The 14,735-nt window shown below is 44.1% G+C and overlaps 1 protein-coding gene across 2 annotated transcripts in view; it reads left to right on the top strand.

The window, feature by feature from the left end:
• The window catches only part of BEND7 (BEN domain containing 7), a gene marked incomplete at both ends in the record, with an annotated part of 76,694 nt that overhangs the window by 13,645 nt on the left and 48,314 nt on the right, over positions 1-14,735 (top strand). The window contains 2 exons of one of the 2 annotated variants that reach the window (XM_079698928.1): positions 9,882-10,181; positions 12,917-13,039. In XM_079698928.1, coding sequence (XP_079555054.1) covers positions 9,882-10,181; positions 12,917-13,039 — 423 coding nt within the window. Of the gene's footprint in view, positions 1-9,881; positions 10,221-12,916; positions 13,040-14,735 lie in introns of both variants that reach the window. The other variant, XM_079698927.1, reaches the window with a different exon arrangement.

A 14,735-nucleotide genomic window follows, 5' to 3' on the forward strand; every position in this document is an offset into this window, starting at 1 on the left:
AGAAAAAGAAGAAGAGAAATAGAAAATATCAGAGCGTCTTGCATGCAGGAAGGATAAATTCGTGAAACTTTGGTTTTCTTGCTGTGAATCACAATCAGAAAAGTTTGGAAGCCTCTGATTTAAGCTGTGGTTGCCTCACCCCTGGAGACTTCCCCTTGGCCTCACTCAGGGAAGGCGACCACTGCCAACCTCCAGGTGCCTTTGGGCCCAAAGTTATGAGTTTCTTGAGATTCTTGGAAGAGAAAGGTGCTGTGAATGTGATCCGTTTTCATCATCATTAACATTATTTACATTGAAGATGAAACTGTACGACAGCATGTGTACTTCAGTTGGAATATTTTTAAAAATTTAAATGACTGAAGAAATATAATACCGCCGGTCCTTAATCCTGTTCATCCTTAACTGACCCGCGGTGTAAATATGTGCATTAACATCTCAGTCAGGAGCGGGGATGTGTACTTCTGTACTAGCGTTCTTTTTGAGTTTCTCTCTTTCAGTAGAGCAGAGGGTCAAGATTTCAGATTATATTGAAAAGGATTGTCTCTTTCCAGACAGTAAATTATGAACATTTTCTCTCATATTGAATGAAGACAAGATTTTGGTTATGCTACTCTAGGAAAATGGAAGCAGCCCTTGATCTACAATCTTGTTATATCTTTCCTGTGTGTATTGTCAGCCTTCGAAGACTTTTGCTTTATGTTTCACAGAACCATGAGCACAAAAAAAATTCTTATTCTGCTTTTTCCAAGTTAAAATATTTGGCTTTTGTAGAACCAACAGGACTCACATGAACCACGGTTTGAATTTATAGGACACGTCTGAGCCTTCTTCTTTTAGTTTGAAACAGTGCAACTAAGTTGGACTCCATAAACATAGCTTGGTCCAAAGGTTTCATTGTTTCCACCATGTGTATGAAGATAAGTAGGGGGTTAAGGTGCTGACTAGTTCACACAGCGCCCAGCGCAGGTCACGACAGCTTCCTGGATTCCACACAGAGGGACTGTTTTGTGGATGGAGCGCTTCCTGCCATCCAGCTAGTTAGTTTCCCGAGCGTCTTAATAGAGCAGTGAGGCTCATGGACCTTGGAGTGTGGTGGGTCTCTAATTTCTAAACTCAAAGTCTCTGTTTTCTCCTGGGTAAGATGTATTCATAACATCCGAACCTCTTAGCTTGTGATCAGGATTAAGTGTAGGCAGCACGCTCGCCAGAGGGCCTGGTACATAGTAAGTACTCCATAAATGGTAGCTTTAACACTTTTCCCCCTAAGTACGTCCAAATTCCTTTAAAAAATACGTGGCTTGTAATGAGCTTCAAAAGAAGGTCATCTTAGGCCTATATCCCAGGGGTTGCAAAATAGGCCCCACCCAGGCCCCGCCTTCCTTGACTTTCTTTTGCTGCCATCTCTGGCCCCCTACTTCCCCTTCTTGCTCAGCTTCATCTTTCCTGGGTGACTTAGAGAAGATTTTTTTTATGTCCAATGCTGCCTCTACCAGTTGCCTTATACCCAGCTCTACATTCCCACAGGGAGAAGATGGTACATAATTCTTCCAGATTATTTTTTTCTTACAAAAAAGTAATACATATTCATTCCAAAACCACTTTGAAAGTTTTAACATATAAAGTTGAAAACAAGGTATAAAGTAAAAATATCCTGTCCCAGTCACACTCTCCCGCGATAACCACTGTTGTTTTTTTTTTTTTTTTTTGGTTGCACCAGTAGGCGGGCTCCTTAGTTGCGGCTCCAGGGCTCCTTTAGTTGCGGCTCGCCAGCTCCTTAGTTGCGGCACACGGGCTTCTTAGTTGTGGCATGTGAACTCTTAGTTGCGGCATGCATGTGGGCTTTAGTTCCCTGACCAGGGATCAAACCCTGCATTGGAAGCACAGAGTATTATCCACTGCGCCACCAGGGAAGTCCCGATAACCACTGTTAACAACAGTGTGTGTGTAAAAAGTACACGTGTGTGTGTGTGTTATAAAAAGGAAAATTGAATCATCCTGTATAATGTTTTGTAACTTTTGTTTTGCTTAACCGAATCTCCATCTGTTCCACACAGGTTGAGTGTCTAGTTTGAGCCAAGTAGTTAGGCCCTGATTATCCAGTGGTGGAGGAAGTACTCATGGTCTCAGACGTCGTGGAGTTTCTGGTTTATCCTTCACTTACTTCCAAATGACTATGAAAGGTCCATTTCATTCTTTACAGACGTGTAAAGATATGCTGTAATCTCATTGTACTGATATGCCATAATTCACTTATCTAATGCTCACTGATCGATGTCTGGGTGGTTCCCAGTGTCTCCCTAGCAAAATGATGCTACCGTGAATGTCCTTGTACTTGTGTCACGGGTACTTGTCCGAACGTTTCTGTAGGATAACTGCCTGTGAATGGAATTGCCGAATTCCCTCCAAAAAGATCCCCCAACGACAGCCTGTGAGAGGGGACCGTAACCCCGCACCTTCACCCAAAAGGGGCTTTGTGAATCTATCGTTTTGGCCAAATTAATAGATAAAGAATTTCACATTATTTAATTTTCATCACATTAATAATTAGGGACATTAAGAGATTTGAACTATTTATTTCTCGTGTGAATTGCATGTTCACGTCCTGTGCCCATTTTCCACTGTTAGTACGTGTCTTTTTCTTCATTGACGTATAAGACCTCTCCCATGTATTTGGGATTTTAGCTCTTTGGCTTGATTATTCCTGAACATTACTTGACGTGGTGGCTTCTGACCTACCCACTTAATGTGGCTGGAATTACAGTCCATGTCTGAGGAAGGAACGTTGTATCGGGAGGCCGTGTTGTATTTATTGTAAAATCAAAGTTTTCCGTGTTATAAGAACACTTGGGGGAGAGGAAAGTAGATAAACTCTCTGAACTGGTTGGGTACTTCTAGTGGTATCACAGCCCTCTCTTCTTCTCATAGAAGTTTATTCTCCTCTGTAGATGTTCTTTGAGGGACACGTTTGAGAAGCAGTGTGACAGCCCCTTCTGATTCAGTTCCTGGCATTTCTCTGCTCCCCTGGCCTTTCTTGCCCTTTCTGCTTTGAAGGCCCGTTTTCCAGCCTGGACCCATGGCGTTCTGTCTTGGGACCTGTCCTGGCGTCACCTCCTCAGCCTTGATTAAAAAGAGCTCCGGCCTCCCACCCTGGCTGTGGGTAGCCCTTGCTGGGTGCGCCTGCCCACGTGTTAGGAGAGAGGCCCTGGGTCCTTAGAATCATTGTGCATCCATCTGGGTCCCGTGCTAGGCTGTAAAGTCCTGCAGGGGAGAGACTGTATCTTGTATTCCTTTTCTTTTTCTTTCTTTGCTCCCATAGTATCTCATATTTAGTAGTAGAACAGTAAATGTTTATGGAATGGATGAACGAAACTGGTATTATCTAAACAGATTTGAAAGGAACCTTGCTGTCCTTTCAGTGAAAACGCCATGTACGTGTTGAGCTGCTTAATTATTTTCCACCTAAAACTTCAGCTGAACGGGAGGGTCCTCCAGCACGTGGCAGCACGCACGCGGGTTAACGCCTCCTGTTCAAAGCTTTTCTCGGTGGCATTTAGACCCCGTTGTGCCCTTGAATGGACTCCAAGGGCTGTTTCAGGACTGCGGGTTCTGGCACGTTCTCTTCAGTAGAGCTCGCTTCCTCTTTATTTCGGGGGGCTCCACTTCAGATTGCTGGGGAGGGAAGGGCTCACGTGGTAACCACCGCTCTGTTCTGTAGGGCTTTTCAGACCATTCTTGCCGAGTTCGAACCCCAGGCTTGCGTGTCCCTGGTAAACATGGCTGTGGTCCCTGGGGACAGCCAGTTGTGACCCTGATAGCATCTGCCAGCCAACACGGGTTTGGAGTGAGGATGCCAACCTCGGGTCTGCTCAGAGCGCAGAGTGTGCCCCAGATGCCTGGCTCTTTGGCTCACTTGCCAAGCCATGTGGTGAAGAGAGCCGTGGCCTGGGCCTGATGGACCCTGCCTCCTTTTTCCTGCTCTTTCTCTCACCGCTGTCATTTGACAGGTTGTAGTTCAGCCTTTTCTGCAACATGGCTCCATGCCAACTTCTACTCGTGTTTGAAAGGAGTTATTTGCAGCATTCAGTATAAATCCTGGTCATCTTAGTATTTCTCACTGATAAACTCAGCTTTTTTCTATTTAATGTATCATTACCCGGAAAATGCAAGGAGTTTTAAAGCTTTTTTTTTTTTAAACGTATATCCACAGTGACACGCAGCCATCACCACTGTTTCCAGAACTTCTTCAACATCCCAAACAGAAAGTGTCACTCCTGCACATCTTCTCAGATGGTCCTCCTCTGTTTCTAGAACTGGAAGGGCCAGCTCTTTAGACCTTAATGTTGCCCAGCCTCCTCCCTGGAAGCTACAGTTTGAGTCTACTTTTTCCTCGTGGATAAAGAACAGTGTCAGTAATAACTCGTAGTGTATTTGAAGATAATTAAGTCACTCAATAGCCATTTATCTCTCAGAGAAACAACCCGACTTCTTTAACCTTTCCTTGTTCCTTTCATCTTTTTCGTTGACTTTTGCACACTCTCCTCAAGTTACTCAACAGGCTCTTTAAAAGAGCGCAAAACCTGGACAAGATGGGAGTTCCCTGGTGGCCTAGTGGTTAGGATTCCAGGCTTTCACTGCCGTGGCCCGGATTCAATCCCTGGTCAGGGAACTGAGATCCCACAAGCCCCGAGGCCCCAAAAAACCAACCAACCAACAAACAAACCAAAAACTGGACATGATACCATAGTAAGAGTCGACCCATACTGGATGCAGTGGTGACTGACCCTCCGTGCTTTAAGTGCCTGTCGGTCCTTTGGTAGAGGTGACTTACCGAGTGGCACCCCGGGGATGGACTTGATGGTGGGTCAGGGCACACGAGGAGCTGGAGGTGACACGGTTCTGACCACTGTGACTGCTGCCTGCCACGGGGACGGGGAGTCCAGGAGGAATAGGTGGCCTCCCTTCCCCAGCTTGGACACAAATTAGGTGATAGTAGTTCTTTTAATGTTGAAATGAGGGTTTTGAGCTCTCTACATTGTTAGATTAATAGGAAATCTGGTATCTCCGAATACGATGACCTTCCACCCCCTGAATTGTTGATGAACCCCAGGGGCTGACTTAGTCCAGAAGGCCAGCTACCACTGGTAGTAATAGTAGCTACTGCTACTACGGGAATTGTTCAGGAGCATTGCTTCATCGTCAGCCTTATGTACATTTCCAACTGCCTGCTGATTATCTAAGTTGCCTTTGTCAAAACTAGCCTCATTGTATCGCCACTTCCCTGCACCTTCTAATTCTCTGACTGGTGTTAGCATCCATCCAGTCCCCCAAACTAGAAACCTTGGAGTTATCTTTAATTGATTCTCCTTCACATCCCACCCCCATCCCCACATCCAGTGAATCACCAAGTCTCTCTGGTGAACCTTCTTAAATGTCTCTCTTTCCACCTTCTCTCTCCAGTCCCATCCCCCAGTACCGGTACAGACTGCCACGGTCACTCACATAGCCTTTAGCAACAACCCGCTGGCTGGTTTCCTCTGCTCAAACCACTTTCACCATAGTTTTGCCAGATTTGTTTTTCTAAAGGAAAGGTGTGATTATTTACCATCCTTATGTTAAAAGAGATAATGAATGTTAAACTACCCAGAGCAATAACCCAGTTATCTCCAGTGCAAAATTTTTCTTCCTTAACCTGGTACCTTACTGGGATGACCTCACTGTACATTTCCACTTCATCACCTGCCACTTCTCTTTTATGAGCCTTAAACTCCCGGCACACAGACTGCTGTTCAGGAAGAAGGGTGGGAGGTGATACAGCTGTGGCATCAACTCAAACAACAGTGAGCTTCTGCCTGGGGCCAGAAGAGTGATGTTTGGGGGGGGCCGCCGTCCCCAGCCCCGAGGGAATGGGAGGTGAATAATTTTCATGAGGGGCTGCAGGGAGGCAGGGTCCTCAGAGAAGAGCTGATTTTTATCTCTAGCAAGGAAGCAGAGGCATCTACAGATCGTGGGGCAATCTGCTACCTGGAGTTCCGGCGGCACAGAGTTAAAAGAGGTGTAGGGCCAACAGGATGGGGAGAATCAGGACCATTTCTTAGTACAAAAAACCAGTATAAAGGGATTTGGGTAGAAGATGTTGAGAGATTTGGTGGGGGAGTACCTTTCAATTTGAACAAGATGATTTTGGTATCTCTGGGGCCCAGGAGATGCTTGATAAATGTTTATTGAATGATTTATTTCTGGTACTTTTTCAGTCCATCCTATTAATGTATTGTTTGTTTATAACCTGAGGATCACATTTAATTCTACTGGACTTCACTCTGCTTTTGATAGGACATTTCTTTCATTTACTTAAGAAAGGTATATGGAATGCCTATTGCATGTCAACACCAGTTAATTTTTAGGGCAAAGATATGGTGACTGTTCTTTGTGAAAAGAAGGCATATAGAAATGGACATACAATGTTTATGTACGTCATCTCACTCTATGTTTGGGCATTACCGTCTTTTTTTCTTTTATTACCCCCAAACCATGAATAATCGTGTTCTGCGTAGTGTATCTTTCTCTCCTGGCCAAGTAAGAGGAGATCCTGTATGGTGACTTGTGTGTTGCAAGATTCTGTATGTATTATATAAATTCTTTACGTAAAGGAAAGTGATCTAGTAGAGTCTTGAGGTTTAGCAAAGGGTAGAATCCAGCCTACTATCTTTTGTAGACCTTGTCCAAAGGAGTCTAGTCAGTAAACACTCAAAACATTTTTCATTTAAGGCTGTTTTACCTATAAGGCAGCCATATAGCATGGGTCCATGTTAGTAAGATTTCTTACTGTTTTGTCTTTTCTAAAAAGATCCAGCGCCTTGCGGTTAAGCATAAGTAAAGGCATAGTTAGGTTTGGAAAGGAATCAGGAAAGTGCACAGGTTTCCTTAGGGAATCGTGCTTCTTTAGAGCTTCCTTTTCCTGACATTTATACGTGGAGAAGACATTGCCTTAAAACTGGAAAGACAAAGAGAGGTCAACTAGTGCTTCGAATCTCAATCTCTTAATACTTCCTGCCCTTGTTTGTTTGTTTGTTTGTTTTGGAACCAGAGAACCTGGCTTCACTGTGACAGTCAGAAGAAGCCCACTTTTTTTTTTTTTTTCTTTTTGCGGTACGCGGGCCTCTCACTGTTGTGGCCTCTCCCGTTGCGGAGCACAGGCTCCGGACGCGCAGGCGCAGCGGCCATGGCTCACGGGCCCAGCCGCTCCGCGGCACGTGGGATCTTCCCGGACCGGGGCACGAACCCGTGTCCCCTGCATCGGCAGGCGGACTCTCAACCACTGCGCCACCAGGGAAGCCCAAGCCCACTTTTCCTGAGAAGGACTTTTAGAGGCATTCGGTGCCCTGTGAACATCTCGGTAATGGAAAACCCTGCATCCCTCCTAGACCGCCCTGTGTCCCCTAGGTTATGCCCAGCAAGGTCTGGTTCAGAATTCATTTTACGGTTCAGGAAGCTGAAGTCAGAGAACGGCAGGTGGCTTGTCCTGTATCAAGTAGCAAGTCAGCACAGTTGGGAAGCGAGTCCAGGTCTGGGGAGCCCCAGCCCCGGCCTGTCCCCTGACCCACACAGCGGCATCCGTGGTCTGAGCCTCTGCAGTGCCCCTGCTTGCCTGCAGTCCGCACCCATTCCATCCCAGTGCATGCAGGCTGCTCAGCTTTTTCTTTCGGCCCCACTTTTAGTCTTCACGTCTCCCCGCCCCCCGGCCCTCTGTTCCATCCCTCCCAAATGTGCTTGTGCGGGGATACTCTCCCCCTCTCTGCAGAGCCATCGTTGCCAGCCAGCGAGTGATCCGGTTCCAGGAGCTCTTCCCCCAGGCGGTATGGTCAGGGCTGCTCCCGACTTCTCTGGCTAAAGGAAGGACAGTTCAGTGACCCATTGTCCCCTGGGGACGCCCAGCGTGTGTCCTCTAAGAAGCTCCCCGCAACCAGCCCGTTTCCAGCCTTCCCCACATCTCTCAACTTTCCTCCCCTTGACTTGGGCAATTGTTGCACTTTTCTCCGTTCCATCCTTTCAGATGTCCCGCAGTCAGATGGGCTGTGCGCTCTCTTCTCAGGAAGTCAGCCAGCTCTGCCGCCCTCCTTCACAGACTCCTGTTTTCTTCCTCCTCGGTCCCAGGTCCTGATCTGTTGTTGTGCTTTGTTTTTTGTTTTGATTTTAGAAGAAATGTTTCTAAACGTCAGCCCGCAGCCAGGATCCCCCGTGATGCTTGCGCCTTCTTTCCTCTACCGAGGAGCCTGGACTTCCACATGAAAATACCAAGGATGCAGAATTCACACTGTAGTTTCAGTCTTGTAATTTTCAGAGCTACAACTTCTAGGGCTGTGAAACTAAGGTCGTGACAAAGCAGATTTGCTCTTAGAAAGTTCCAGGATCCTCATGACTTCTTTCCCTGCCCAAGACAGCACTTTATCATAGAATTCAGTCCCCGGAGCAGAGGTGGAGCCTTTGAAAATAGAATATCCCTTTTGCTGTGATGTGTCAGGGTTCATGTGCAGCTGGCACTGACCCAAGAGCCAGGCAGTGTGTCTGCCTTCATCTGGCTCGGCTGGTGCAGCTCTCACCAGGGAGCCAGGAGGGAGGGCAGTGGCAGCCACCAGCCAGTGCCAGCTAAGATCAGCGTGCTGCAGGTGGATGCATGTGCAGCGTCCTTGATCTAGAAGATCAAGAATAAAAACCCTGCAGGAAGGAAGCTCCTTCTTGCCGAAACTGCGCTGCTAACCTAGCCAGGAAGGTTTAGGTTTGGATGCTGAAACTAACACCAGCCACGTTGGCATGCAGATTTATCTTTCAGAATTCCTCTGGGACCTCTTCCAGACACACCCTGTTCCCCAGACATCTTGAGAAACTTGTAAATTTTGCTGACTCTGCATTACTTAAATTGTGCTTGGTCATTCATTCTCATAAAATCTGGAACATGATTTATCATTTCTATATTATTGTCACAGGTGTTTGAAGTGAAGAGAGTTTTATTACAAATTAAAATATTTCTCCTCTCAAGCATATGCCCACACAGAGCAGAATTGTAAATTTGGAAATCTGTGTTATTTCTGTGTTTGCTCATGTTAGATATTAGACAGTTAATATTTTTATTATTTTAAAAATTGAAGATACTTATTTGAAAACAGTATATAAAAGTTCCCTTCTATTCAGTAATGTATTCATATATTAATTAGCTGAATATCTAACTGGACAACACAAAATACCTACATTTATTGTGCAGTTAGTGCTGCAGAGAAATCTGGCTAATAAGATGCTGAGTGCATTAAAACATGATCGTATTAAATGTGCTAGATTTATCTGCAAGAGCTGTGTTTTTCCTAATAGATACTTTCTGTGGGCCTTTTCCTCTTCTTGTAGTTGAAATTGCAGGCATATAGTAGAGTGACTGTATGAGTGTGTATACATACCCTGGCATTAGACTTTTAACACCCAGATTAGAGAAGAAAAAAAAAACAAAAAAACGACTTCTCTTAATCTTTGTAAAGATACTGGCTGATGACAATTTAAGAAGATAGTATGTTTAAAATCGCTCCTAATACATCTAGGCATTCTCTAGTGTTATTATTTATAGAAAATATTTTATAGCTGTATAATTTGAGTCATGTTTAAGCAATATTTATTAAGTACCCTCAGTGCAATACAGATACCTTGGTTCAAAAAAGAAAAAAAAAAATCCTCTGAGGAAGGAATATTCTTAAAAGAGAGGCTTGCATCTGGAGTCAGTAATCATTCCCATTTCCAAAGAAGGAAGGGGTGGCCTTTTTGTTTGTTTGTTTTTTGTTTGGTGGTGGATTATTTTTTCTTTCGCTAATTTACAGTGATATCTCTGGCCCCATTTCCATTAGGAGATGAAAGCATGGAAATTAAAAAACAAATTACAGGAATGAGAAGATTACTGAACGACAGCGCTGGGAGGATCTACCAGCGTGTAGGCAAGGAGGGGGAGAAGTTGAAAGAAGAACCCCAGGATTTGGATTCGATCTGGCCTCAGCGTTTGAACTCTGTGGAGGCCCCGCCGAGCCTCCACCCGTCTTCCCGTGGTGCGTGGAACGAGTTACCACCCCAGAGCGGGCAGTTCTCAGGGCAGTATGGCACCCGCTCCAGAACCTTCCAGAGCCAGTCCCACTCCGCCGCGAGCTCCAATGGTATGGCCGTCATCAGATGCTCACAACGCTTTCGGGGCCGTTGCCCCAATGTGTTTTCTGTCTAAATATTCAGTATGTTCTTTGAGTTCAACATATTAAACCCTCCCTTAATTATCACCCACCTTAGCTGAGTTATTTTAAAAGACGGGGAAGACATAAAGGAAAAAGTTGAAGAGCATCAAAAACCAGAATTGAGACGCAGGAAAACCTGGGGGTTCTCCATTAGAAGGGATAGTTTCTTGGTAGAGATTTTAGCCCTTTAAGAAGTTTAAAGCCATCATTTGCAGAGATAACGATACTACTGTCACAAAAGACTGAACAGTTAGGGCAGAAAGAGCTCCGCTCTGTCATTAAAAGAAGCTTCCTGGTCACACGGTGTATTATACATCCCCTTGCCTAGTCCTGCGCTTCCTTCATTATCGGAAGAGTCAGTGAAAGGCAGGACTGATGACCCCGCCCCCAGGTGACACCTTCACTTTAACCTCACATTCAAGCTACTGAATCTGATGATCCATATTTTACAACCTGCTTCATTCAGGTTGAAAATTATTCCTTTAAAGTAAAATTTCCTTAATTTAAATTCCTAATTTTTTTTTAGTAATTTTTGTTGGAGTCTAGTTGACTTATAACGTTGTGTTAGTTTCAGGTGTACAGCAAAGCGAATCAGCTATACACATACATGTGTCCCCTCTGTTTTAGTTTCTTTTCCCATATAGGTCACCACAGAGTATTGAGTAGAGTTCCCTGTGCTAGACAGTAGGTTCTTATCAGTTATCTATTTTAAATTCCTAATTGTTAAGAAAAAAAGTCAAAGGGCAAATTTTTTTCAAAGCGTAAGGAAAAACTTGATGATTTCTCCATTCACGTTAATTTTCCCTCCAGTGACATGGGATGCTACTCGTTCTATAAATTATGTACAGATGTGCAGAACTGTAGTTTTCACAAAGAGAACAAGAAGAAAGGAAGAATGCGTTTTCAGTTTCCTTGAAAAGTTAAGGATTTTTTTTTTCCCGTACATCATCCTTCAAGAAAAAGAGAACTACTTTGATTTTATTTTTCTTTTTAAACACAATTTGCAAGAACCAGTTCAGAGGTATGAAGAGCCATCCTGAGCCACTGCTGATGAGACAGGGAGGGACCCCAAGAGATGTATGGGTATCTTCTCTCTCTCTTAATTTTACATAAGCCAATATCAGATTCACATGCTGGCATGCTTCCAGGTTAGAAGGAGATGGCTCTTTTAAGGCTCCTCCATAAAAATAAAAGGGCAGTTCTCTTTAAAATTAGAAAATGATTTATAACAAGCTGAAAAGGGTTGGTTTTGTCCTCTAAAAATGATAAAGATAGACTTGGGATAGTGACTAGGAATATTCTACAACGTCCTCCTAACTCTACTGCCATGGGAGAAATGATTAGAGAACTAAAATAGCCTTAGGTATGTATGAAGTTAGTAAGCCTCACATCAATAAGTGTCATGTGAACAATGTTCTGTTTTCCAGGATGCAACAAGGATAGTGGACTTACTTGGGAAAACGTTAGTAATGGTAAAAGTTGAAAACCTGAATTCCCCCATATTCACTTAAAAATAGATCTTTTTGTGTTGATTGCTTGCATATTTTCGATAGGAATGCATTTGGTGTGTCACTGGAATTATCTGCAGTTTTAAAGTTGTAACATCTCAATTTGCTACAACTCTGAATGTAAATAATTATGCTGCTCCAAACATTAAGTATATCCACAAATAATGCATATTGCAGGATGTAAATTACATTTAATGTATACTAAAAGATATCACTGGACCAAAACCTTAGAACTTCCCTCTTCCACCCGTGAAAAAACCGAAGTGATAGCAGTCTCTTATCCTGATCCACTTAAAGGTAGCAGGGTTGGATACTGAGACTGGGAGAACTGCGCTGAAAGCGTGTTTTTCCAAATGTCCCGTGTTATTACAGGGATAATAGGAAGATATTTGTTTACATGTAAGGGAAACAGAATAGGATAGCTTTATGAAGGAAAAGATACTAAATTTAAACAGTGGAAAAGAGACTAAAGTGAAAGTAAAGAAATGGGAATGGAAAAAAGATGTATAAGGATCTCCTTTATGAAGCTGGAGAAAATCCAACACCCCAGCACCCTCTAAACCCTCAAGTTCAAATGGATCCTCCCAGAGCCTCCTGCCCCCGCTTTCTCCATCCCAGACATACCACACCCAGAGTGAAAGTTTAATGTGTTGACCGTTCTTAATTTTTGGAATAACATGCTTAATGATAAAACTATTGTTTAAACAGACACATTTAATACTTAATATGAACCCTCAGGACATATCCAGCTACCAGGTTTTTTTTTTTTTTTTGGTAACACTGTTCTCAGAGCTAGTTTTTTGTGCAATAGCATGAGTGTGTTTCTAGTGAATTTTTCTGGAATTGTTATCTGAGATGAACTGTGGTGTCAGTAGGGAGGCCTGCCGTGACAGTGAATTGTGTGTGTCCGTTCACGCAGGCTCTGCCACCCCGAGACACAGCACACACCTGACAGTAGAGAAGCCTGGATAATTAGATGAAGTCAGACCCCAAACTTTAGGCTGTCCAAATTAGGCTGGGTACGTCTTCCTCAGGCACGATTTCATAGTTAACTGCACAGGCTTCAGAAGCCTGTCACGGTACCTTCCTTTTTTTTTTTCCTCTTTATAATCTTGCTGTTGCTTGACGTCCGTCATTGTTTTCTTTCATGCTCAGGAGAACTTCCAGTGGTGAATTCGTCCGTTGGATCAAACTGCTGTACTTGTAACTGCCAGTCAACGTTGCAGGCCATCCTCCAGGAACTCAAGACCATGCGGAAACTGATGCAGATTCAGGCAGGTACGAAGATCAGGCCTCGGCTGGAGGCCTCGGGTTTTGAATGCCTATGTGACATCTCCAGTCAGGATGTTCATGGTGCTTTGATTACTCTCTGCTTCCCTCCTTGCTATCTTTTGGGGGTTTTTTTTAAAAAAAATTTTTACTGGAGTATACTGGATGACATGCTTCTTCAATTAGCCCTTTTCTCCACTTTTTCTACAACCCATCTTCCCATTAGCAACTCTAACAAACGCTTTATGGCTGGTACATGTGCTCCGGATACTCCACCCCGACTCCCCACACTTCACAAATGTCAGCTAATTAAACTTTGAAACAACTATACCCGCAAGCGGGCAGAGCGCTCGGGCTCATTTTCCTAATGGGAATCAACAAGAACGTTCACGTCAGGGAAGGGGGTGAGAACGGCTCATCTCCCCTCCTGAGGGGCTCGGTTTGGGGGCCGCGTGCATCTCACACACTCCCGCTCCTGCACAAGTCCCCCCACACACACACACGTGTGCGTGCGCGCCCCCCGCACTGGGCTCCGTGTGACAGGTGGGGAGCCACGCATTTTTGTGCACACGAAGGAGCCCTTAGGAAGCATGGGCTCCGCTGGTGAAGATTCCAGAGCATCAGCTGACAAGAAACGTTGGCCCTCGGGCCCTGCTTGTGGCTTTTCTCCTTAACATTCAGGTCAGAGGAGCTCAGAGACACCTCCTGTTTTGTCTTTTTATTTACACGACGCTTTTTTTGTTCTCGCCCCTGTTGGACAAGTTGAACAACAGAAGAGCAGTGAACTTGCAGTTTGGGGTCAGAGTCCCAGTTTCTCCTGTCCTAGCTTGTTTAACTTCTCTGAACCTCAGATTTCTCATCTGTAACTGGAGTATTAATATCTAACTCACAGGGTTGTTGTGAAAATGGAATGAGATAGTAAATGGAAATGAACTCTGTAAAGCATGATCCGAGCCTCAGCTATTTCGTTAGCGTTGTTATGAAGACCTGGAGCATTTCATAGAGGTCTAGAAGTCTAGGTCCTTATTATAGTGGATGTGTTTTCTAGTCTCCACAATTAGGGGAGGAAAAAAAGGACATTTTTGTGACAGGTACTGAAAGTAACAAATCATTTTATTAAGCCCTCCCCCTGCCTGGGAAAGCTGCTCCTTGAGCAGGAAAATAGCACCGTCTTTTATGACTATCATCCCTACCCCCCTTTTCTCTGTAAAGGTGTTCAGAAAGGTCACTGTTCAGAAATCGTACTTGGTGCCGTTTAGTGAATTCTAGTAAAATTTTAATATTCAATGATGTGGTTTGATGTAAAAAGCTTCCTACTAAAACATATCAGTCACCCAAGATCACGTGAAAGTAAAACGGGCAAAAGGCTTTCTGAGAAGCGACATCTAATTTTATGTGCTGGATTTGGTCTTATCCCAAGGGAAAAAAAATAAGCAGTTTGGTCAGGCCAGTAAGCATTTAACTCACCTTGTTCCACCAGGATAATCTGTGTTCTTATTAACCTGGTAAAGGCTAACATCTGCTAAATAAGGAGCTCAGAAAGAAAGGTTACTTCATTCGGTACAGATTCTTTCCTCAGTGGAAGAATTTGTTAGCACTTAACAAAATGTGCGTATGAAATTGTAATGATTTATTTTGTTACTTAAGCTCCTTACTCCTGAAACGGCAAACTACAAATTGCAACCATGTATATCCTTGACTGAAG

Source organism: Hyperoodon ampullatus, assembly GCF_949752795.1.
Source record: "Hyperoodon ampullatus genome assembly, chromosome: 3".
Classification (NCBI taxonomy): domain Eukaryota; kingdom Metazoa; phylum Chordata; class Mammalia; order Artiodactyla; family Ziphiidae; genus Hyperoodon; species Hyperoodon ampullatus.